Source organism: Protopterus annectens, chromosome 11.part0 (genome assembly GCF_019279795.1).
Source record: "Protopterus annectens isolate FY-2018-M chromosome 11.part0, PAN1.0, whole genome shotgun sequence".
Taxonomy (NCBI): Eukaryota; Metazoa; Chordata; order Ceratodontiformes; family Protopteridae; genus Protopterus; species Protopterus annectens.
In genome coordinates this window covers 282,633,423-282,660,519 of record NC_056745.1, presented here as the reverse complement: position 1 = coordinate 282,660,519, position 27,097 = coordinate 282,633,423, and the positions used below count along the sequence as shown (strand labels likewise).

Here is a 27,097-nt window from a genome sequence, read left to right as displayed (position 1 = left end):
AACAATTTACATTTTTCCTATTAAAATAACGAGATGATGCTAATATCACTCGGATAAGTGTTTTTTAAACAAAACGCACACCTCTCAACGTGTTAGTGCAACAATTCTGGGCACAGCCAAGAATAATGGCGGGATCAAAATGATGGTTCATTTTAAATATTGCTTGCATAAACATAATAACGAATAAAAGGAGTTTTGAATTAACATGCCCTTTCTGAGGGATATGAATGCCTTAGCTTATTTAGTGACTTCAGTCCTCGGTGATTTGCTAGAATAAAATCACAAATGTTATGAGGAGCAGACAAAATATGAGGCTAAATATGAACATTCTAAAACATGCTGGGCAGTTGAGAGGTATGAGTTGATGACAGATGTTTTTAATAACATATAGATAAGAATCTGCTACACTTTTCCCATTTTGTCCTAATGCCTGTTTGTGAAGTGATAGTTACACGTTACAGCACTATGTTCATTATCCTACAGTTTTGCACTTTTTCCAGTAAAAGCTGTCTTGAAACAATTACAAAAGTTGGACTGCAAGTCTGCAATGAAGAGATTTTAGGAAGTGAATTTCGTGTGTGTGTGTGTGTGTGGGGGGGGGGGGTTATGTATGAAAGCACTGATTACTTTTATTTATGCACTTCGCAACTGTTTGGCTGTGAAGATTGCTTGCTCTTCCTCGATTTGCTCCCTAGGTGTGTTCAAATTTACATTATTTTGACGTTTTGGATGACGCCTGAAAGTGCTAAGGATTTAAACAACTGCTGCAAACTCCCTCCGATGTTACATCTGAAAAAGGCAAAACAAAGGTATTTGATCTGTAAAGTCATTTGCAATTCTAACCAATGCAATAACATTTTAAAACGCCTGATTACCGTAATGCAAATAGTATCCAAATGTACTCTGCAACTTGATGTTCAGGCTTTGTGACTTTCCTGCTTAAACTTGGTATATGCTGAAGTGCTGAAGTAAGGTAAATTTGGCTTCGCTTTTGTAAAGTTTCATTCAGGCTTTTGTCGTCACGTGCACAGTAGTTCTTGTTTTTAAATGCTTCTGTTAGTACTGAAGGGAGACTGACAAAACAGTCTCAGTTTTTCACTAAATCTGCCAACAACTATTTTTTTCTATTTTACAGCATTTCATCTGCTGGGATACCCACAATGGTAAGTCTGCAATACTTTTGTCTATGTTTTTAAGTTAACATAACGACAGAGTGTAGTTTTTGAAGTTGTGCATGCAGACAGTTTGAGGCAGGTGACTGATGAAGCCAAATTGTGTTTAAAACGTGGGCTCTGGTGGGATTGCGTTTCCCGCTTTTTTCTGCAGACCATTAGAGGTACTGAGAACTGAATATTCACTTATTCTGGCAAAACACGTGGCACGACAGATCGGTAAATGTGATTATAAAAAGCGAAATAAAAACATATACTGGATTAAATATTAGACTGATTTACTTATTTAATGGATTAGGTCTGTTAATTTTCTCATGTCACTTATTGAAACAGCACCGATCATGCGTGTAAATTACTTTTTTTAAAACAGACACTTAAAACTACCTGGTCAATTTTGTTAGCTTTTCAGCAAGTTATTGACTGGTTATCTCCCAGAGTTCGTGTTGTATTAGCCAATTGTTTAGTTTATGTGAGAAGTTTTATTAATTGAGCTATAACTGGTAGCATTCACAATAATTCTAAACCTCTTAGCGCAAATTTCTGGACAAGGTAAAAAAATGCTTGTGTGTGTGTGTGTGTGTGTGTGTGTGTGTGGGGGTGATGGTCACGCAAAGGCATATACCTCAACTGTCCAGATTTTCGAAGAATGTCCAGATTTTTTACTAATATTTTCGGTCTGTGCCTCATAAAATTTGTAGTTTTCTGGCAAATCAATGTTTGAAATCATTAAATAGTGACATACATTTAAGTTTCAGATTTCGTATCCCCAGAAAATGCGTGCTGAACGAAACAACACCTGTTATTCTAGCAACTTTCTAAGTTTATATAAACAATGTTTAAAACCTGTCCCTGATTTTTACCCTTTATTTTTGGTTTTGTCCAGATTTTTCTTGTGTTTAGAGGTTGAGGTGCAACACCATGGACAGATTTAAAATATCCCTCTTATAAACTTAGAATTTTGCTAGAATAACAAGTTTTGCATTAGCATGCATTTTCTTTTTCCCCTCAATTGTTTTATTGAAAATTTTAACAACAAAACATTAATACACCATAACAGGAATATTATAAAACAAATATACATATCAAAAAGAACAATAATAAACAATCAAAATAACTATTTACAATGGTGTCTACTATAAAACAAAGCTTTTTAAACAGAAAAAGAAATGTGATGAGTAGTTGTTAGTTAATTTGTTAATTACTAAAGTCTGTTTATCTAGCAGTTCTTTGCATTTCAACCATATATTATATGAAGAGATGATTCTAGATGTTATTGTCTTGATCCTGATAAGTTTAAGATGACAAGAGTCATCTGATTCTTCCAGTTCGCAGTGATGACTTTTCTTCCTAATGTTAAGATACTCCATAAAACAGTGTATTTTATTTTCGTGACCCAAGTGGGGATAGGTGTATCAAATAAAATAGGAAATTTGGTCAGCATAAATTTATCATTAAGGAAACAGACTGTAAGAGAGAATTCATATTATCCCAATATGTTTTAAGTTTTATATAATTGTAAAACATATGCTGCCAGTCAGCTTTAACATTAAGCTTAAATCTAGCATGCATTTTCTGAAGGATACAGAGTCTAACTACATTATATTGAATAATTTATAGCAAACACAACACTAATTTCTTTAATCCGGATGACATGCATATTTGTCAACCTCTAAGTATAAGAAATCTGGAAAAGTCCAAAAATCATAGGGTAAAAAAGGCCCCAAAATAGGGCCAAATTTTAAATACTGCTTTTATAAACATAGAAAGTTGTTAGAATAAATGGTGTTGTGTTAATATGCATTTTCTGGAGATATGAAGTCCGAAAGTCAAATTTGTATTATTATTTAATAATTTCAGCACTCAATGATTTGCCAGGAAAACCACACATTTTACGAGGAACAGACAAAAAAAATGAGGTAAAAAATCTGTACATTCTTGGAAAATCTGGACAGTTGAAATGAATATGCACTTGAAAAGGAAGGGCTTGCATGACAGCTTCTAGCTAATAACTATCAAAAGTCTTTCTATGACACAGAACCATTGACAAGGGACTGTTCTTCAGGTGAAAGGTAAGTATAGCAGTAGGATAGTTAAATGTGAAGTGCAATACTAGATCACTTTAAAAGCTGACAGAATGAATTAAATAAATTAATCAATCACACCAATCAATCACTCAGTAAGAAAAAAAGCAAACAAACAAATAAAAAAAAAGGTTGCTCTATGAGTCACTGACTGTTTTTTAAAGTCGCATATGTTATGTCATTGTTAAAAGTCTGACTGTGTCAGTTTAGAGTGGGGTTGAAATAGGATTTATTTTCACATAACTATTCATAACCAATTCACCACAAATGAATACAGAATGTTTTAGCACTAGAGAAATTTAGCATCATGTCAGTATTTGAAAGGTGTGTATCTTCAGAACAAATCACAAATATGAAGTTATAAAAAGAGGAGAAGAGGACTGAGGCACAAGCAATGCAGAAAATGTCTCTACACTATATCAGCAGATAACAAATTGTCACCCATGAAAACATAAGCTGAGAAGTAGCTCAAATATGAGTGTGGCTGCAATTAATGTTTCTATAATCTTAACTGTACATTTTGCCTCATCATGCTCTATTAAAAAAAAAATAAATAATATATATATATATATATATATATATATATATACATATATATATATATATATATATATACATATATATATGTACACATATATATATATATATATATATATGCAGTTTACTATCTCAAAATACTGAAATCTCAAATTTCAGTATCTCGAGACGAAAGTGCCGAAAGCGCAGTTGAGTAAAATTGCACTTGCTCAAATTCGGAATGTCGAATCCGTGGTTGTGCTGGCGCGCTACGTGGGATTTACTGTGTTGGTAAGGTGTAGTGTGCTGTGGGATATGGTTTGCTGCCGTTGTGTGGATATGTCTGGAGATTCAGGTAAGTGCTGTTTTTTTTAAGGGTTTTGGGTAGGAGTTCGAGTGTATGTGAGTGTGTTGGGAAGCTTTAGGTGTAGGTTAGGGTAGGTAGGTGTAGGTTAGGGTAGGTAGGTGTGGGTGTGAGTGTATAACTGTTGAGAGTGGTTGTGTTTGTAAGTATGTGATGTGTGTTTGTGCAAGAGGAATATAGAGTATGTAGTGGTGGATTTAGTGTCTTTGTCTATTTAGTGCAACCTCAGAGTTAGTATATATATATATATATATATATATATATATATATATATATATATGTAGCGGGGGTATGGGTGGGTGCGGGGGGGCATGCCCCCTTGCTTATATGTAGGTTAGGTGTGTGTCTTTGTGTGGTTGTGTATGTGTGTGTTTTATTGGTTTATTGTAGTGTGGGGAGGAAGGTGTATGTATGTTTGTGTGGTGGAGGGATTATTTAAAAGTTGCAATTTTGAATTTCGCGCTTTTGGGGTTTTGGTATTGTGACTGTTCAGCTTTATAGTCTCGGGATACTGAAATCTGAGATTTCAGTATTTCGAGATTATAAAGTGAATCTCTCTCTCTGTATATATATATATATATATATATATATATATTGATTGATTTTGTGGATTCACCAAATCTCATTCCAGTGCAATGAAAGCAGTATTCCTTACAACTCCTCATGATAGACAGCTTTGATTTGTTTCTAGTCATTCTAATGTTTTCTCATTGTGTCCCAAAATGTATCAAACACCAGTAAGAATTATTTCACATACAATTACATGTATCAAAGGTGTGATGGTTTTATTGGCATCTGGTGATAATAAAATCAGATTTATTATGATTAATCTCATCTCATTTAGTGAAAATGCAAGTAATTATGACTAAAACATAGAATGCACAGATTTAATCACATACCCAACCATTGACAAAATTAGTTCCACTAGATAACATTTGTTTGCAGGATGAAAGCCCCTCTACATCTTCAATGTGGAAACAATGTCCCCCCACAACCCTCTCTTAATGGATACTAAATCAATGCCATGCACGCTCAGAGAAAACAGAAAAGATGCATAGTAAAACATTACATTGTCCCCAGTTTCTGACTCCCATAGCCAATAAATCTTGTTACAATTTTGAAAGCAAAACTGTGTACTTTTACAGTATTCAAGTGATAGGGTGGAGATATTTGGAATATCATAGATATTCGATAACATTAATGGTGATCGAAAACTTTAAAAAATAATTGCATGAATTGAAACAGTTTTCATAGCATGCATGTTAAAAATGTCGAAATTTGCACCACAGACCATGAACTTGTGGACTCTAATAAAAACAAAATTAGATGACAGAACACACTAAAGCCATAATTTACACACTATGAAACTTTTCCTTTATGACTTTATAGGATATTCATATGCAGTGCATTGTCCAAATGGACTCGATCAAATATTCTTGTCAGAAGTCAGCTAACTGATAGAATACTCATATGAAATACTTGCCTAAATGTACATTTGATTGAAAATTTCAGTCTCAAATTCATTTGGGCAAATTTTTTTTAAAGACCAGTTTTTATTTGGGTGTATTTTCTTCATTTCTCATACAGGGGGTCTCATTTACCCAAACATTATTATAATATGTGGATCACTACACCTTCTGGATATGCTAAGTGTGTGTGTGTGTGTGTGTGTGTGTGTGTGTGTGTGTGTGTGTGTGTGTGTGTGTGTGTGTGTGTACACACTTTTTAGGTCAAAAAATGGGAAGTACAAAGGTAATTAAAAAATTGTTAGATAAAATCAATTTAGTTGAAGGTAGAGCTAGATGGAGGCACAGCTGATAAACTTGATTAGATTGAGCAGCCATTGTTTCAATAAAACCAGCCTGATGGCAGCAGTTTTCTAAACAGAAGATTACTTTAACACTGCATTAGAAAGTAGCATTTTTTTCTGATGGTGCAGAATGCTCCTCACCTATTATACAGATGACTGTATCTATTGAATCCCCCTTATATAAACATTTATTGTTGATCAATTACAACAGTCTTGGAGCATTGGGACACACAAATCCATATGGGCATGCATGCACACCCACACACACATACAGACTGCCTTCCAGAAATGTACATGGCAGAAAATATAGCTTTTTCATCCTAAATAAAATACTTCAGCAAATAAGGTTCCATTTGCTAAGTTACCCTCATCAAAGCAGGAGTCGATAAGTTTTATTTAGCTATTGATAAATCAATTTTGCAGTGCTTCTGTAGCATGTTATATACTTTTTCTGCCTTTTCCATACTCTTTTGCACACTGATGTAATTATTGCACTGATTTATTAGTGCTGCTAGCCCCTGTGAGCTGTGCTTCATATTCTGTCCCTTTCACTTATTTTATCTCCCCTCATAAAAAATGTGAATTTCATGGTTATCAGTTTTAAATAAATAGAGGATTAAGTAAGGATTTAACAAATAAACAAATAGATTATCTAAATAACTAGATGGATTGACAAATAAAAAGCAATATCACACTACCTTTGGTAGACATACCTTCTATCCAGAGCAGAAAAACAAATAAAAAGTAATGTCACACTTTTATATAAACACATGCACACATGCACACACGCACACACGCACACATGCACACATATATATGATTAACATTGAAATATCTATAACACAAAACACTGCATGCCAAAGCACTGAAACGAAAATGTTTACTTACATAAAAGCACTAACAAAAATAACTAAAGCCAAACAATTACACCCTCAATCATTAACAAGAACAACTGCACATTTAGTGTTTTTGCAGCAGCTCCACACACCCCTTACCTATATGTATTAGATACTGCATTATATTTCATTGCATTGCTTAATGTGAGATCAAAAGTAGACATAAGTTCTTTCTAATCAATTTGCATACTGCAATATGTGTTTTTCTGCCAATTTCACTTAGGGCTGCTCAAGTATTTCAAACTGACATATTGATAGTCCTGGTGAATTCAAAACCCACCATTCACTTAGGCAATGTGTTCCAAGCATCCACAATGCTCTCTCAGAAAAAAACACACACTTTCGCTGGCTCAGATTAGAGTAATATTCAAGTGCATCTGATAACTTTTCACTCTCTTTTATCTAGATACCTCAGTTCCACACTTTCAACATCTCAGGTACCCATGTTACATGTCATGCAGTCATATCATCCCCCCTTTCTTTTAGTGTCCCTTACAAATCAAATTGAATAATTCTAGACACCGGTGCTACTTCTTGCACTTCATTTGTCTAACAATCCTTGTAGCCCTTCTATGGATGTTTTCTAGTTAATTCCATCCTTTCCCTGGTAAGGTCTCAATTTATGCCCAACAGACCACATCCATTGGCTCTCCTTCATCCATTTCTGTTGTCTTATAGCCATAACATTTCATGAGGCTTGCTTGATAACTCATCTTAGCATTGTTACCATGCTGGTTTGGATCCCGAAGCATGATTTTGTTTAAAAAAAGATCTCAAGCCATTCTCCCAGAATTATTTTCATCACTTTTCCTGCCTCATCACTTACCCTGGCAATACCATCAGATTAACTGATTTCTAATTGCCTGCATGTCTTGTTACCTTTGTTAGTCAATGAAACATCTGAAGCTGTTTGTCAGTCATTTGATGCCTCCATACTGAAAGAGAACAAAAATAACTTGTTAAATACTTCAGATGTTTCCGAGTCATCTATTAACACCCTCTTCATTTTTGATCAGCTTGCTTAAGTTAATGTCCGCTGTCTTCATCTGTGAAATATACCTGAAAAACTCTTTCCCTCTGTGTTAATCAAGATTTGACATCTGAATGGTTAAGGAGAGGTTCCTTTAAATCAAAAGATGAAAGGCTAATAATGTCAGCTCAAGCTAGCAGGCTACACATTGTTGGTTAACAAAGTCTACAGAAGTGGTGGAAGATGCACACAAATGCAAGTTCTGTAATATAAAACTAGAAGCAGTTGAAAATCTTGTTGCTACTTGTGATAGACTCATGATTAAGGGTCTGTATAATGAAAGACACAACCATGTGGCAATATTACTGCATTGGGGACTGTGCAAATGCTAAAACATACAATTAGATGAGAAGCACTGGAAACACGAACCACAAGGAACTGATGAAAATGAAGTTCTGATCATATGGCATCATCCCACACCAACAGTTAAGAAAGTAGAAGCAAGAAAAAAACAGGTTAGAGTAGCAAAAACATCAGCAGGTATACCTAGTGACTATAGTGTCCTGTGTGCTGAGAAACATAAAGTCACAATACGAGGATATGCATGCAGAAACTTGAGCGATATGGAATAAAGATCCCAGTTCCATTAGTCATGAAAGCAATGGGGTTAACAACAAATGTGCTTCCTGATACATGTAATTCCATATGAACTGCAGCAGGAGGCAATTCTGGATGCTATGAAGAGCACTCTTGAAAAACATCAAATACTGAAGTGATAATAGTTTTATGAACTTTAATAGTACCATGACTTAAGAAAGGGGTCCAGTTGTGTCACATTATTGGAAATCATAAATATTTGGAGAATTTAAAAAAAAGTAAAAAGTGAGGAATATGAAGTATATTTTTTATATAAAATTCCGGTCTAGGCCATTCTGTGTAACTTACCACCTCATATATGCTCATCTCCTCTTTCCACTGTTGTAAGCATGCATTGCAATCCTGATTCATAGCTTCCTTGGCATGCTGGCTGCAGGTATAGATAGGACTTCCAAGTAACCAGCTCAGTGTCAAAGCTTCTGCCATCCTTGGGCCACCACTGTTGCCATCAAAGTTATTTTCTCCATTCTTAATGCCACCAGGTTATTGGTCCTGTTATGAAACACAACATGGGGCATGACCCTATCTTTTTCTAGTACCTTTCCTACAACCTTCACTGTCCTTTCCAATTTCAGTCTTGGTACTATCTCCAGTGTAGCCAGACCTATTCTACCCCCTTCTAACATTTGGATTCCTTTGGTGATACAATTCCTGATTAGCACCTACTACTAACACCTGTCATGTCTAATCACCCGCTTTTCAATGCTACATCTCTTACGCTCCTCCCCTCTTACAAATCTGTTTGCCTGCTACTGGCTAGTTACTGTTCTACTCTGTCCCTTTTTTATCCTGTGAATTCATACATCCATCCTTTAGTCTTTACCTTCTCCTTTTCTGACCTTCTTCTCTTCCGAGGGAGCTCCTGTGCTCCTGTCTCAGTCTTCTTGTGGGCTAGTACCATGTTTCTGTTAATTTTCCCATCTCTTCTGTACTGACCTTCTTTGCTATACCCACTACGCTAGCTCCTCCCTCCCTCATTCCATATGTCCTTATCCATTTGAACAACGTTTCCTATTGGATTACTTACAGTATAGCTCCTCCTTCCTATTACTCTTTCTAATGTAGCTTATATAACACACAACAGTTTTATGGTTTCAGTGTGTTCCAGCACTTTATATGCCTAGATGTTGATAAATCCATAGCATAAACAAATAAATGAGGTACTTATCACTGCAGGGGTCTTTGAATCATATCATTAACTTATCACTGCAGGGGTCTTTGAATCATATCATTAACTTATCACTGCAGGGGTCTTTGAATCATATCATTAACTTATCACTGCAGGGTGCTTTGAATCATATCCATCATATCATATCCATACATTGCCAATGTAATTCTCCCCGTAAACACTCCCCTATAACCTTCTACTTCTCTTCTCTCTTTCTTCCCTTCAATAAACAAACCTACTGCTTTATCTTCTCCTGTTGGTGCATCACTGTACAAACATAACTAGTAAAACACAAGGAACACAGGCAAGGACCAGAGTAAAAAGTGAATTTAATGATGAGGTTTAGCGCTTTCTTCCGCTGATAAGGACTTCCTCAGAACATTTTACAATAGTTAACCCAGCCTTTAAATACACATAAATAAAAAACAGTTACATAATTAACACATAGTTAACTTATTCATTATTCCATTTAAAGAAATATACATATAGATAAATTAAGCATGAATAAACTCATAAATGCATCACATTAACTTATAATACATACTACTCCATGTTATTTTAACCTAATGAATGTTTTAACTTTAAAATGCATGCTATATTAGTGGCCTCATTTATACCTGGATACTGGGTTGCATCTAATCGCAATTGCCATTTCAGCTCACAAATGTCCAGGTGTAGGTCCACATATTTACCCTGTGGGTCTCTGACTAATTGTTCAGCTACCAAAAACTTAAAATAATGATCACCATATTCCTTGATGTGTCTAAATAGGGCATTAGTGATTCTTCTTTTTCTAATGTCTGTATTATGTTCACTAATTCAGTTTTTAAAAAATCTACTTGTCTTTCCTATATAAAAATAGGACATGTTTGGCACTTCGCCATGTAAACCACATTGGAACTACCACAATTAAATTGTCCTTTAATAAAAATGTCCATACCATTAAGATTAAATTTATCATCTGTCTCCAAAATGTGTGCGCAAAAATTACACATCCCACACTTAAAATTTCCATTTGGTCTATCAGTGCTTCTACTTGTATTCCACCATTAACCTCAAAAAGGTTTTTAAATGATCTTTCCTTTCCGTATACAATTTTTGGGGGGACCCTCCCCACTTTTTGCTCAACATTAGTATCATAACTCAGAATGTCCCACTTTTTCTTGATTACTTCAGAAATCCTACTGGCATCTAAATTATGCTGTGATAAAACACAAACTGTAGTTTTTACCGCCCATTCCTCTGTTATTGTCTTGTCTAGTGGTTGATACCACTCCACTCATAATGGTTCAACCACCTAATATTGGCCTATATATGCCATTTGTGTGTTTACCTATAAATTCCTCACCAATCTTATCCAGAAATTCATTGGGGTATCCCCTTTTGACAAACAAACTTATTATAAATTTATCTTCATCCAAAAAAATCACAGTCTATGCTTACCATTCTGGCCGCCCTCATCAGTTGTCCCTTGACTTTTGACTTTTTTGGTGCAAGGGGTGCCAAATTCCAAATAAGAATTTGAGAAGGTGGGCTTTCTGTAAATCCTGGAAAATAACTTCTCCTTGTTACTATCCAAAGTCAGATCCACATCTAAGTAAAATATTTGCTCTTTACTATAATGGTGTGTGAACTGTAAAAATTCCACAGTGCTATTGATATATAGCAAAAATTCATTAATCTGTGTTTCAGTGCCTTTCCACAGCACAAACAAATCATCGAAAAACCTAGTGTAATGTATAATATTTGACCAATAAACACTGTTCATTAAATATTCCTGTTCCCAATCAGACATAATAAAATTTTCAAAAATGGGGGCACATGCTTCCCCCATTGGCACTCCAGTTAACTGTTTAAAATATTGTCCCCCAAAATGAATATAATTGTTATTCAAAACAATATCCATAAGGGCAACAAATTTATTGATCGAATCCTGATCATATATTCGAGTCTTAATCAACTGTGTTTCTAACCATTGCAATCCCTCACCATGTGGTATGATGGAAAAAAGATTAACCATATCAATAGTAACCATGATTAATCCTGGGGATATCTTTATTTTTTCCAGTTTCTCCAAAAAATGCCACGAATCCTCGGTAATATATGTGAATGTTGTTAAACCTTTTTGCATGCTATAATCCAAAAATTCACTTATGAAATACGTTTTTGATCGCTGGCCATCCACAATGGGCCAGAATTTCAAGTTAAATAGGCCCTTGTGAATCTTCGGTATTCCGAAGATATTGGGTATCATAGAGTGTTCATTTTTCATGTATTTATGTTCACCCAAACTAATCTGACCTTGAAATAACATGTCATCCAAGGCTAAATCAATCCTCCAATAAGCTATATGGATCTCATTTAAAGAACTCTCTTCATAAGTTCCATCCATTAGCAACAGATTTATCTTGTCTAAATAATCACTTTTATTCATTAACACCACCCCACTCCCTTTATCCAGTTTCATTATACGTGCTGCTTTATCATTGATTATTTCTTTTAACAATTCTTCTTCTTTCATGATCAAATTACTTACATAATCTAACCAGGGATAGTTATACAATTGCCTAATCTCTTTCTCACATAGAAGACATCAAGGAATATGGTGATCATTATTTTAAGTTTTTGGTAGTTGAACAGTTAGTCAGAGACCCATAGGGTAAATTTGTGGACCTACACCTAGACATTTGTGAGCTGAAATGGTAATTGCGATTAGATGCAACCCAGTATCCAGGTATAAATGAGGCCACTAATATAGCATGCATTTTAAAGTTAAAACAGTTATTAGGTTAAAATAACATGGAGTAGTATGTATTATAAGTTAATATAATGCATATACGAGTTTATTCATGCTTATTTTATCTATATGTATATTTCTTTAAATGGAATAATGAATAAGTTAACTATGTGTTAATTATGTAACTGGTTTCAATTTATGTGTATTTAAGGGCTAGGTTAAATATTATAAAATGTTCTGAGGAAGTCCCTATCAGGGGAAGAAAGTGCTAAACCTTATCATTAAAGTCACTTTTTACTCTGGTCCTTGGCTGAGTTCCTTGTGCTGTGCTGTAATGTTCTGGAGTTTGGTCTACATTGTATTTCCTTATAACTAGTAAAATATTTCAGCCATGTAACTATTGCACTATTATGTATATAATATGTAATTATGAATGTATCCCTCTGATTAATGTATTTCTATGTATTTCACTTGCCACAGTTTAATGTATGACACTGTAATGCAATAATGTGTGGTACTGATGAATGTAATGTGTGGCACTGTAATGCAGTAATCTGTGGTACTGATGAATGTATTTCTATATGTATTTAATATGTACAATTTTAATTTTCTGCTGGAGCTTTTCTCATTGGGCCTCTGCTGAAAATAGGCATTTGTAGCCCAGTCGGACAAACCCGATCAACAAATATAAAATAATAAATAAATAAAATAAATAAACATCATTCTTATTACTCAACCATGCCTCTTGTATAACTATCAATTTGAAATTCAACCAGTTTACTTAGCAGCATAGCATGGAAAACCCAGTCAGAACTCTTGCTCAGATCAATGAGTTTGTGCACACGTATCAACACTCTATATGAATTAATGCTTGAAACAATGAACAGCCAAGGTATGTTTTCGAGTATACTGACTAAAAATTCCAGGGTAAATATGGCTGTTCAAATTATCTGCCAGTAGGTCCATAAGGCATCTTTCATGTAACTTACTGATGCAGTTTACAAATCTCATAGATCTATAATTATGAGCAATTCTTTATTACCCTTTTCCCTTACATAAAGGATGGTTATAGCAAGTTTCCACCAAGGTGAGATGAAGGAATGGGAAGACATATTGGTGAAGACAATGATATGTCTCCCTGCATTTTCCTGTTAGCCTTATTATTACTACTGGATTCCTTATAGTATCAATTTATGGAAATGTCTTGATGTTTAGTTTTCATTGCATTTGTTTCTTTAATATCCTAGTGGAAATTAATATAATGGCACAATAAACTCCCTATAGAAGTTTGCATGGTGTACCCTGTCCCTTTACATCTCCAGATGTGATGAATTTATCTTTAAAAATAAATGCCATATTACTTACCAAGTCACTATCTATCATTATGAAAATTGTACATCTAGATCTATACTTTTTGTCTCTCCTAATATAGTTAAATAATGTTTTCTAGTTGGCAATATTTCACTGAAATTGTCTAATGTCCTGCTCTGCAGCAAATAGTGATGTCCCCTTCTTTACTTCCTTATTGCGTGTCATGAAATAAAGCCCAGGTATCAATGGATTAGTTATTAATATAATTTTGGCAGAGCTTTTTTTTCATTAATAATAATCTTTATACACTTTGGTAAAAAGGACCCCTTTTGGCATATTTCCTTCCTTTAATTATATAAACAGATGACTTATTCTGAAGCAAGTATATCAAATTACTCCATTTGTGAAAACGTGGAGTTTAACAATCTCCTAACAGTGCTCAAGTCATGTAGCACCATGTTCATATGCATTTTATTCATAAATAGCAGTTGCTAGGCATATCAGGACTACAGTTAGTTGTGGTTTAAGTTTTAAGGAAATCTGTAGATGCTAGTCTTCTGTGCTGTTGTTACTAGTAATGACTCAGTGCTCATGGTGTAGAGAATCTGTAGCTGCTAGTCTTGTGCTGTTGTTACTAGTAATGACTCAGTACTCATGGTGCAAGAGAATCTGCAGCTGCTAGTCTTGTGCTGTTATTACTAGCAATGACTCAGTACTCATGGTGCTAGAGAATCTGTAGCTGCTAGTTTTGTGCTGTTGTTACTAGTAATGACTCAGTACTCATGGTGTTAGAGAATCTGTAGCTGCTAGTCTTGTGCTATTGATTACTAGTAAAGACTCAGTACTCCAAGTGCTAGAGAATCTGTAGCTGCTAGTCTTCTGTGCTGTTGTTACTAGTAATGACTCAGTGGTCATGGTGTAGAGAATCTGCAGCTGCTAGTCTTGTGCTGTTGATACTAGTAAAGACTCAGTACTCATGGTGTTAGAGAATCTGTAGCTGCTAGTCTTCTGTGCTGTTGTTACTAGTAATGACTCAGTGCTCATGCTGTAGAGAATCTGTAGCTGCTAGTCTTGTGCTGTTGTTACTAGTAATGACTCAGTACTCATGGTGCTAGAGAATCTGTAGCTGCTAGTCTTCTGATGTTGTTAGTAGTAATGTCTCAGGACTCATGGTGCTAGAGAATCTCTAGCTGCTAGTCTTCTGTGCTTTTGTTACTAGTAATGACTTAGTACTCATGATGCTAGAGATTCTGTAGCTGCTAGTCTTGTGCTGTTCTTACTAGTAATGACTCAGTGTTCACGGTGCTACAGAATCTATAGTTGTTAGTCTTGTGCTGTTATTACTAGTAATGACTTAGTAATCATGGTGCTAGAGAATCTGTAGCTGCTAGTCTTGTGCTGTTGTTATTAGTAATGACTCAGTACTCATGGCGCTAGAGAATCTGTAGCTGCTAGTCTTGAGCTGTTGTTACTAGCATTGACTCAGTACTCATGGTGCTAGACAATCTGTAGCTGCTAGTTCTGTGTTGTTGTTACTAGTAATGACTCAGTACTCATGGTGCTAGAGAATCTGTAGCTGCTAGTCTTGCGCTGTTGTTACTAGTAATGACTCAGTGCTAGTGGTGCTAGAGAATCTGTAGCTGCTAGTCTTTTGCTGTTGTTAATAGTAATGAATCAGTAATCATGGTGCTAGAGAATCTGTAGATGCTAGTCTTCTGTACTGTTGTTACTAATAATGACTCAGTACTCATGGTGCTAGAGAATCTGTAGCAGCAAGTCTTGTGCTGTTGTTACTAGTAATGACTGAGTACTCATGGTGTTAGAGAACCTGTAGTTGCTAGTCTTGTGTTGTTGTTATTAGTAATGACTCATTACTCATGGTGCTAGAGAATCTGTAGCTGCTAGTCTTGTGCTGTTCCTACTAGTAATGACTCAGTACTCATGGTGCTTACTAATTTATCTTCTCTTCTTGGCACATCACTGTCCAAACATAACTAGTAAAATACAAGGAACTCAGCCAAGGACCAGAGTAAAAACTGAATTTAATGATGAGGTTTAGCACTTTCTTCCCCTGATAGGGACTTCCTCAGAACATTTTACAGTAGTTAACCCAGCCCTTAAATACACATAAATTAAAACCAGTTACATAATTAACACATAGTTAACTTATTCATTATTCCATTTAAAGAAATATACATATAGATAAAATAAGCATGAATAAACTCGTAAATGCATCATATTAACTTATAATACATACTACTCCATGTTATTTTAACCTAATAAATGTTTTAACTTTAAAATGCATGCTATATTAGTGGCCTCATTTATACTTGGATACTGGGTTGCATCTAATCGCAATTGGCATTTCAGCTCACAAATGTCCAGGTGTAGGTCTACAAATTTACCCTGTGGGTCTCTGACTACAAGAAACTTAAAATTATGATCACCATATTCCTTGATGTGCCTAAAAAGGGCATTAGTGATTCTTCTTTTTCTAATGTCTGTATTATGTTCACTAATTCGGTTTTTAAAAAATCTACTTGTCTTTCCTATATAAAAATAGGACACGTTTGGCACTTCGCCATGTAAACCACATTGGAACTACCACAATTAAAATGTCTTTTAATAAAAATGTTCATACCATTAAGATTAAATTTATCATCTGTCTCCAAAATGTGTGCGCAAAAGTTACACATCCCACACTTAAAAGTTCCATTTGGTCTATCAGTGCTTCTACTTGTATTCCCACCATTAACCTCAAAAAGGTTTTTAAATGATCTGTCCTTTCCGTATACAATTTTTGGGGGGACCTTCCCCACTTTTTGCTCAACATTAGTATCATAACTCAAAATTTCCCAGGTTTTCTTGATTACTTCAGAAATTCTACTGGCATCTAAATTATATGTTGTGATAAAACTCAAACCATAGACTTTACAACCCATTCCTCTGTTGTTGTCTTGTCTAGTGGTTGATACCACGCCACTCGTAATGGTTTGACCACCTAATATTGGCCAATATATGCTATTCATGCATTTACCTATAATTTCCTCACCAATCTTATCCAGACATTCATTGGGGTATCCCCTTTTGGCAAACAAACTTATTATAAATTTATCTTCATCCAAAAAAATCACAGTCTAAGCTTACCATTCTGGCCGCTCTCATCAGTTGTCCCTTGACTATTGACTTTTTTTGGTGCAAGGGGAGCCAGTTACCAAATTCCAAATAAGAATTTGAGAAAGTGGGCTTTCTGTAAATCCTGGAAAATAACTTCTTATTGTTACTATCCAAAGTCAGATCCACATCTAAGTAAGATATTTGCTCTTTACTATAATGGTGTGTGAACCATAAAAATTCCACAGTGCTGTTGATATATACCAAAAATTAATTAAGCTGTGTTTCAGTGCCTTTCCACATCACAAACAAATCATCTAAAAACCTAGTGTAATGTATAATATTCGACCAATAAACACTGTTCATTAAATATTACTGTTCCCAATGGGACATAATAAAATTTGCAAAAATGGGGGCACACGCTTCCCCCATTGCCACTCCAGTTAACTGTTTAAAATATTGTCCCTCAAAATGAATATAATTGTTATTCAAAACAATATCCATAAGGGCAACAAATTTATAGATCGAATCCTGATCATATACTCAAGTCTTAATCAACTGTGTTTCTAACCATTGCAACCCCTCACCATGTGGTATGATGGAAAAAAGATTAACCATATCAATAGCAACCGTGATTAATCCTTGGGATATCTTTATTTTTTCCAATTTCTCCCAAAATGCCACAAATCCTCAGTAATATATGTGAATGATGTTAAACCTTTTTGCATGCTAAAATCTAAAAATTTACTTATGAAACACGTTTTTGATCATTGGCCATCCACAATGGGCCGGAATTTCAAGTTAAATAGGCCCTTGTGGATCTTCGGTATTCCGAAGATATTGGGTATCATGGGGTGTTCATTTTTCATGTATTTATGTTTATCCAAACTAATCTGACCTTATAATAACATGTAATCCAAGGCTAAATCAATCCTCCGATAAGCTATATGGATCTCATTTAAAGAACTCTCTTCATAAGTTCCATCCATTAGCAACAGATTCATCTTGTCTAAATAATCACTTTTATTCATTGACACCACCCCACTCCCCTTATCCAGTTTCATTATACGTACTGCTTTATCATTGATTATTTCTTTTAACAATTCTTCTTCTTTCATGATCATATTACTTGCATAATCTAACCGAGGATAATGACTCAGTGTATGTTGTGCTAGAGAATCTGTAACTGCTAGTCTTTTGCTGTTGTTACTAGTAATGACTCAGTGTTCACGGTGCTAGAGAATCTGTAGTTGCTAGTCTTGTGCTGTTATTACAAGTAATGACTCAGTGTTCACAGTGCTAGAGAATCTGTAGTTGCTAGTCTTGTGCTGTTATTACAAGTAATGACTCAGTACTCATGGTGCTAGAGAATCTGTAGATGCTAGTCTTCTGTGCTTTAGTTACTAATAATGACTCAGTGCTGATGATGCTAGAGAATCTGTAGCTGCTAGTCTTATTCTGTTGTCACTAGTAATGACTCAGTGTCTACAGTGCTAGAGAATCTGTAGTTGCTAGTCTTGTGCTGTTATTACAAGTAATGACTCAGTGTTCACAGTGTTAGAGAATCTGTAGTTGCTAGTCTTGTGCTGTTATTACAAGTAATGACTCAGTGTTCACAGTGCTAGAGAATCTGTAGTTGCTAGTCTTGTGCTGTTATTACAAGTAATGACTCAGTACTCATGGTGCTAGAGAATCTGTAGATGCTAGTCTTCTGTGCTTTAGTTACTAGTAATGACTCAGTACTCATGGTGCTAGAGAATCTGTAGCCGCTAGTCTTGTGTTGTTGTTACTAATAATGACTCAGTACACCTGCTGCTAGAGAATCACTAGCTGTTAGTCTTATGCTGTTGCTGCTGGTAATGACTCAGTACTCATGGTGCTAAAGAATCTGTAGTTGTAAGTCTTGTGTTTTTGTTGCTACCAATGACTCAGTACTCATAGTGCTAGGGAATCTGTAGCTGTTAGTCTTGTGCTGTTGTTACTACTAATGGCTCAGTACTCATGGCGCTAGAGAATCTGTAGCAGCTAGTCCTGTGCTGTTGTTACTAGTAATAACTCAGTACTCATGGTGCTAGAGAATCTGTAGCAGCTAGTCTTGTGCTGTAGTTACTAGTAATAAGTCAGTACTCATGGTGCTAGAGAATCTGTAGCTGCTAGTCTTGTGCTGTTATTACTAGTAATGACATTACTCATGGTGCTAGATAATCTGTAGCTGCTAGTCTTGTGCTGTTGTTACTAGTAATAACAGTACTCATGGTGCTAGAGAATCTGTAGCTGTTAGTCTTCTGTGTTGTTGTTACTAGTAATGACTCACTGCTCATGGTGCTAGAGAATCTGTAGCAGCTAGTCTTGTGCTGTTGTTACTAGTAATAACTCAGTACTCAGGATGCTAGAGAATCTGTAGCAGCTAGTCTTGTGCTGTTGTTACTAGTAATAACTCAGTACTCATGGTGCTAGAGAATCTGTAGCAGCTAGTCTTGTGCTGTTGTTACTAGTAATAACTCAGTACTCATGGTGCTAGAGAATCTGTAGCAGCTAGTCTTGTGCTGTTGTTACTAGTAATAACTCAGTACTCATGGTGCTAGAGAATCTGTAGCAGCTAGTCTTGTGCTGTTGTTACTAGTAATAACTCAGTACTCATGGTGCCAGAGAATCTGTAGCAGCTAGTCTTGTGCTGTTGTTACTAGTAATAACTCAGTACTCATGATGCTAGAGACTCTGTAGCTGCTAGTCTTGTGCTGTTGTTACTAGTAATAACTCAGTACTCATAGTGCTAGAGAATCTGTAGCAGCTAGTCTTGTGCTGTTGTTACTAGTAATAACTCAGTACTCATGGTGCTAGAGAATCTGTAGCAGCTAGTCTTGTGCTGTTGTTACTAGTAATAACTCAGTACTCATGGTGCTTGAGAATCTGTAGCAGCTAGTCTTCTGTGCTGTTGTTACTAGTAATGACTCAGTACTCATGGTGTAGAGAATCTGTAGCTGCTAGTCTTGTGCTGTTGTTACCGGTAATGGCTCAGTACTCATGGTGCTAGAGAATCTGTAGCTGTTAGTCTTCTGTGTTGTTTTTGTTACTATTAATGACAGTGTTCATGGTGCTAGGTAATCTGTTGCTGCTAGTCATGTGCTATTGCTATTAGTAATGACTCAGTACTCATGGTGCTAGAGAATCTGTAGCAGCTAGTCTTGTGCTGTAGTTACTAGTAATAACTCAGTACTCATGGTGCTAGAGAATCTGTAGCTGCTACTCTTGTGCTGTTGTTACTAGTAATGACTCACTGCTAATGGTGCTACAGAATCTGTAGCTGCTAGTATTCTGTGCTGTTGTTACTAGTAAAGACTCAGTACTTATTTTATTTATTTGTATTTTATTTTACATTTGTTTACCGGGCTAGTCCAACTGGATATATGTCCATTTTCAGCAGAGGCCCAGGGAGAAATGCTCCACATTAAAGTTAATACAAAACAAGTCATTACATAAAAAAAGCAAGTAAATCTGTGTTATGATTATACAGAATCTGTAGCTGCTATCTGTCTGTGCTGTGGTTACTAGTAATGTCTCAGTACTCATGGTGCCTGAGACTGTCAGTGTGCAGATTTTTATTTAACTGTACATTTTGTCCTGTTTTTTTCTTTTGACTCTACAACTTTCACTGCTTTTCTTCAAATTTTTATCAGAAATAGTTTTATGTCTTCCACAAACATTATCAGTTTGGTGGGGGTCTAATGATCCTTGTGTTGTTCACACACCTCAGTCAGGTATTTCCATAGGACTTGCTCAACTAGGCAAATGGTAGTCAGTTCTTTTATGTAGTATTATTGCTCCATTTTTTTTATTTCTTCAAGTCTTTTGGGTTTCTAGTACTATGACAGGAATGGACTCCATTCCTAAGTCAAAGTACGATTAAAGTTCATGAAATTAGTATTGTTTTAATCTTTGATGTTAGCCAGAAGTGCTCTCTGCAACACCTGCAATGTGCCCAGTAGTGACTCCTTCTGCAATTTGTGTGGAGTTACATGTATCCGTAACATATTTAAGTATGATTTTAAATTCTTTTTTATAAGACCTGTTGCTCCTACTACTACTGGAACTGTCTGGGTATCCTTCTTCCACATTGCCCTTGTTTCTGCCTGGAAATCCTGACATTTTATGACTTTCTGTCTCTCTGTACGTAAGACACTGTAGTCACTGGGTGTAGCGATTTCAATGATTAATGCTACTTTTATCTCCTTTTCATGGGCCACTATAGCTGTTTTTCTTGCATCTATTTTTTGAACTGTTGGTAATGGGTGATCCTGTGTGAGATAAACTTCATAATTTTCGAAATACTTTGTGGCTCATGTTTCTAGTGTTTTTCAGCCACTTCAATACCATAATGTTTGCACAATCCCAATGCAACGGTCTTGCCCCATTATTATGCCTTTCTGTATACAGTCCTTGCCATTAGCATGTCACAACCAGCAACAAGGTGTGCAACTGTTTTCAAATCTGTTTACAAAACCTGTATTTGTCTGTTTCTTCCACATGTTCAATGGATTTTGTAAACCAGTGTGTACATATTCCACTATCTAGGGGATGGCAATATTAACCTTTAGTCTTTTGGTTTAAATGCGTCTCTCCTTAACCATTCCTGTGTTCGATCCTGATTAATATGAGGTTGTTCCAAGAGTTTTCTATACTCGCAACTATATTTATGCATTTTCCACATTTTTAGCCTTCTCATCTGATCCTTCACCTTATATTCTTTGTTTTGTTTTTTGGCACATTCGGTTGCCGCTTGATTTTTATCTACTTCTGGTTTGATTTTCATTCCTGTTTGACACAGATATGCCTCTGCTAAACTAAGCAGGGAAGTCACCTTAGACTTATTCTCCTCATGTTTCAAAACATTGGGTCTTATGAGGTAAGCAAATATGTATGCAGTTCCATGACTGTAGATCTATACATGTAATCAATTTCAAGGAGGCCCATACCTCCTTCAGAACAAGAAATATATAATCTTGGTATGCAATGATTTTTATAAATCATCTGGTGAGCATGAAGCATCCTTCTTGTTTTCCTGTCTAGTCTATACAACACCTTTTGGGGCCAGTCAGTCACTCCAAACCTGTAAGTTAGGACAGGAAAAACAGATTAGTTTATAGCTTGGACTTTGTTCCTAGATGTCAACACTGTGCTCAGTATTATTTTAAGTCTTCTAAAATATTCCTTACTAAATTCTATTCGTATTTGTTCATGTTTTATTGTTCATCCTTCATCAGTTCCCAAATATTTGCACACTTCCTCTTGCTCAAGTTCTTTTATATCACATTCTTGTCCCAAACTGATGTTTTCTTGGTGTTGCAACTTTCCTGTTTAAAGGTTGCTTTTGCACATTTATCTTATTTACCTGTGTAGTGGTACCTCTGGATTTCCAGATTTTGGTTCATAGGTTCATAGATAAGTACTAGCTGCCCTTGCAGACCATTTTAAGCTCAGACAGTTTCCCTTTTTGTGCTCAAAATATCCCATCCTATTTGGTTATAGAGTGACCTTACTCATCCCATGGTCGATAATTATATAGTAATCCTAATGAGGGCAATGGGGATCATACCCTAGATACTTTGAGGGGACCCATGCATGGGATAAAGCCTTTAGGAGCTGCCTCTGTCCGTTACTAGTATAGGGAGCAATCATGGAGTAAATTTTCTGTTTCCCATCCCTAGATCTAAGTTGTGCTTGAATATGGACAGTGATGAACTTTGTTTTATGTGGATGGGGATTCTGTTTCACAGCAGCAGTATCCTTTGCGAGATATACCTATCCCTCCAAACCATTCTGTTGATGTTGCAGAAGAGGTTTTTATCCCTAGAACAAGTATTCCTGATGCCTTATATGCCAGACACGGTCACCTCTTAACAGTCTGTAAGATACTAAGTATAGTGACTGGGCTTCAAGTCAGTCCATGTAGGGCATGTTGTTTAAGTTTTGTATCCCTTTAGTAAGGTATCTCTGCAGATGTTCTAGTTGTTGCATGTGTCTGGGCAGATACATGCCTAAGAGGGTGCGATGCCCCACCACTGGCCTAGTAATCAAGGAGCCTCAATCCTCACCACTCGCAATAGTGGGGGAAGTACACACTGGGAGGATGACACAGTAAAGTGCAATTTCCCTTAAGAGCACAAGGAGACCACAGTCAGTCTGGGGCTAGTTCCTCCTTCTTTCTCCAGATCCCCAAAAGACTCCTGACTGGCACAGCTATAGAGTTGAGATCTCAGCTGATTCACCAGGCCAAGACCTCCAGCACCCTCTCTGTCCAACCAGTGCTTTATGTCCCTGCCCAAGTAGCTGGCACACACACACACACTCTTTGAGATTTGAGTTATACACAAACACACAGACACATCTGGGAAAGGCTGACACAGGTTTACTAGCTATGCCCCCTTTTTCCCAGACTATAAGGTAGTTTGGACTGCCACCAGTCACTCCTTATCAGCTACTTTAAGACCCTTAACAAAGGGTGTCTAATCTTACTGTGTAATGTTACTATTAATCAAAATGGTAGTTTGACCAACAGCAAGGTTATTAGGAGTGCCTGCACAGTGTCACCAAATAGATATGCAAGAACTCTAAAAGCTTAAATTTCTCTAGACAGACCAGCCACAATTGAAAGGTTTAAATATATTTAATAATAAATAATAAAAGAACAAGAAAATACTCAGTAAACAATCACAGTCACTTCAGAGTTCAAAATAACAGGAAATGTTTAAAACAACATTGCAGGACAGTCTCAAATAAATAAAGAAAACAAACAACTAAGCTATATATACTTCACTATGTTCATCACTGCATCTAAGAGAAATTACTGTACCCTAGTTAACATACTTCCAGTGCCAGGCAAGACAGATGTAGTGAGTGGGTTTTCCATCTGATGCTGTCAGGTCAAAGGCAAAATACAAAATGTCTATCTCTCTCTCTCTCTCTCGCTTTTTCTCTCTCTCTTTCTCAGAAAATTCTTAAATTAATATCTCAGATATTGCTGCTGGGATACTTGCTGCATGACATCACTTCTTGTCATCTGACTATCCCAGGTGAAACCCCCCCACTGTATCTGGTAGCATTTAGCATTTCTCTGTAAAAATACATAAACAAGGACTTCTCTTACATCAAGGCAAATGATGGATGTCGTAAAATGATTTACATTCCTCCACACTTAAAGACAATACAAAAACTTCTAGTTCTAGTCATTATACCTCCTGTTGCACAGAAACTGAAAGATAACATCTCTTTTATTGTGTGGTTATAAAGTAATTTAAGTTTCCAGCTGTTCTTCTGAAGTTAACTTCTTGTGTTTCAGTCCCTATTGTTGAAGTACATATTCATCTAATCAGTTGCAATAGTGTATACACATTTCTGCTCAGCATCTTACAAAATATCTCTTCTACACACATCTGTACAATATGACATACAGTTCTAATACAGTTGTAATACAAGCAAATGCATCATGCTTATATTCACAAATGACGCACAACCACTTACAACATTCCAGATAGCTGGGCTGGCAGTATCTCCTTCTGTCACACTTCTACATAAATCATATTAATATTCAAATGACATATAATTATTTACAAAATTCCAGATAGCTGGGCTGGCAGTGTCTCCTTTTGTTAAAGAGGGCATTATATTCAATGACTGGACTAATGAGGACTGAGTAAAGGGGAACAATGACATCCCTAGATCTAGACACAATCCCTTTGTTTACAAGCTGTGCAATATAGAAGGGCTTTCTTACATCAGTAGACACATATTGGTCAAAAGTTAGGTCATTGTCCACATAAGATCACAAATCCCAAACAACTGGGTCAACTCTTAGGGGAATGTTGTCAGTTTGGTAGTTGCCTGAGGTAGATAGCGTCCCAAATGGTACAATAATGCATTTATTTTGGCATTTTGTTTCACTCCATGACTTTAGCACCAATTATTTATTTCAGACAAACATTAATGTAGGATAGCTAAGTCATTTGTGGTTTCAATGACTGCTCCTAGCTTGCAATCATCAGCAAACATAGTCAGCCAGAGGCCTTTGGTAATGGCGTTTACCTCAGAAAAGTAGATGTTAAACAGGACATGTCCCAGCACAGAACCCTGGGGGACTCTGCTGGTGACTGATCTCTTTGTGGAGATAATGTCCCCTATTTTTATTATCTGCATCCTATCTGTAAGTCAGTTATCAATCCAGCGGGTGACATGGGGGTTTATTTTCAGGTTATCAAGCTTTTCTACTATGCCTGATTGGGGAATTGTGTCAAAAGCTTTGGCAGGTTGAGGTATGTGGTGTGTACTGTTTTGCCTTCATCTATTACTTTGGTGACCTTTTCAAAATAATCCACTGGACTTAGTAAGCATGGCCTACCTTGATGAATCTAGACTGAGACTGGTTCAGTGTTTGGAGGTTCCCTGTGTCCTGATTGATTAATTCCACGATAAGTCTTTCCATGACTTTGCATTTGAGGCTGGTCACACTTATAGGTCTGTAATTGCCTAGGTTTGTAGAAGGTCCGCCATTATGCAGGGAATGACTGTAGCTGTTCTCCATTTGCTTGGTACAAAACCTGTATGGAGGCTGAGCTTGAACAGTTTTGTTAGGAGTGTGGCTAAGTTGTGCTTCATGCTTTTTAAGATGCATCCTGGGATATTGAAGGACCCACCACTACAGTATTTTTAGCTTTTGATAGCAGTTTTAGGAATTAGTCTTGCGGGATAGCAGGAGGTGAGCCAGTTTCAGGTATATCTTGAGGGACAGATGGAGGGGATAGAGGGGTAAAGTTCAAGCTAACTTTACCAGCTGGTATGTTTACTACATTTTCAGCTTCAGTGTAGGTAACACCATTTACAATCAGCTCAGTGCATTGCTGCATTGTGCTTTTCAGATTATGAACAGAGCTAAAAATGTCTTATGATTGTCTTTGGCTTAGGTAGCTATTTTTAACCTGAAACTTGGTTTTAGAAAATTTTATGAAGCTCCTGATTTGTTTGTTTATTTCATTGACAATGGCTCTAACATTATAGGAATTACTCTTTTTACTTTTGGTCAAAATTCTTTGCTTTTATTTTAAAGGTTGTTGATATTATGGTTCCACCATGTGGGTTTGTTTCTGGGCTTTGTTCTGCAGTTGTTCCTATGGGGTACAGCTGCATCTTTGCAGCTGCTTACATGCCGGTATAATGCGGTGGTGTACATTTCTGCATATTCAGTGGAGTTAAACTGGGTTTGGTGGGGATTTGAAGCTTGCCTGTATATCATTTAGGAGTAGATAGTTTATCTTAAAGAAATTTCTAAAGGTGACCTGGGTGGAAGAGATCTCTGGTTTCAGTTTTATTTAGAAGGAAACTGCTTTATGGTCAGACCTAAGAAGTGAGAAGGATATGCAAGGGATGGTGCAAGATGCTGCCTTATTAGTAAGGAGAAGATCCAAGATGTTATTCCCCTAGTGGGTACTCGAACTAATTGTTCCAGGGCATTTGTATTTACAAAGTCCAGGAACCTCTGTGCTTGTGCACTAGTGGTGGTGTAGGTTTTCCAGTCTATAGTTGGGTAGTTTAGATCACGTATGAAAGTGGTATTGGTTTTAATACTGAGGGATTCTAATTCCTGTAGATAGGCATTGTGGCTTCCTTTTGTCATAGAGCGAGTTCCGTAGCTAGCTAATATATGGTACAGGACCTTTCTGGTGCTTATTTGGACATGAAGAAGCTCTAGTGCATCATACTGCTTTACCAGCCTTGATGTGAGTCTCTTCTGGATGTAGATTGAGACACTGCCACATTTTCTCCCTTCCTGCACAGTAGCTGGTTTAAAGCACAGCTAGAGTGCTTTCTGCTATTTTAAACCATGTCTCGGTCACTGCGCATACATTGATGTTTTCCAGGGTGAGAAGGGCTTGCAGGGGGTGGAGTTTCTTGTTTGGGCTCCTGACACTAATCAGTAGCACCTTCATATTTTCCTTTGCTTGTTGTATTAGGTTGGTAGGTGTATCAGGTTGCCATTACCTGAAAAACACCATGAAGGTGGACAATGTCTTTGCCAATAATCAAAACCCTATAAGGGACAGATGTAGGCCATCCCTGGTGAAACAGAACGGTCTGTCAATCATATCCTCCAAGGCTGATTGATATTGGATCCCCTTTGAATGATACTAAAAGCTAAGCCAATTATTGAAGTCAATTATTTTTTGCTCTTATCATGACATCATTCTTGGAAAAGGTAGAATGCTATTCAACGGTAGGCTCATAGCTGTCCTGGGCAAATAGTCTGAGAGGTC

General features: G+C 36.5%; 1 protein-coding gene across 1 annotated transcript in view; it reads left to right on the top strand.

Annotated features, from left to right (window-relative positions):
* Positions 1-797: 797 nt before the first annotated feature.
* The window catches only part of SPIC (Spi-C transcription factor), a 75,196-nt gene continuing 48,896 nt past the window's right edge, over positions 798-27,097 (top strand). Inside the window, exons 1-2 of the mRNA XM_044087195.1 lie at positions 798-809; positions 1,136-1,163. Coding sequence (XP_043943130.1) covers positions 1,161-1,163 — 3 coding nt within the window. The 5' untranslated portion in view covers positions 798-809; positions 1,136-1,160. The remainder of the gene's footprint in view (positions 810-1,135; positions 1,164-27,097) is intronic.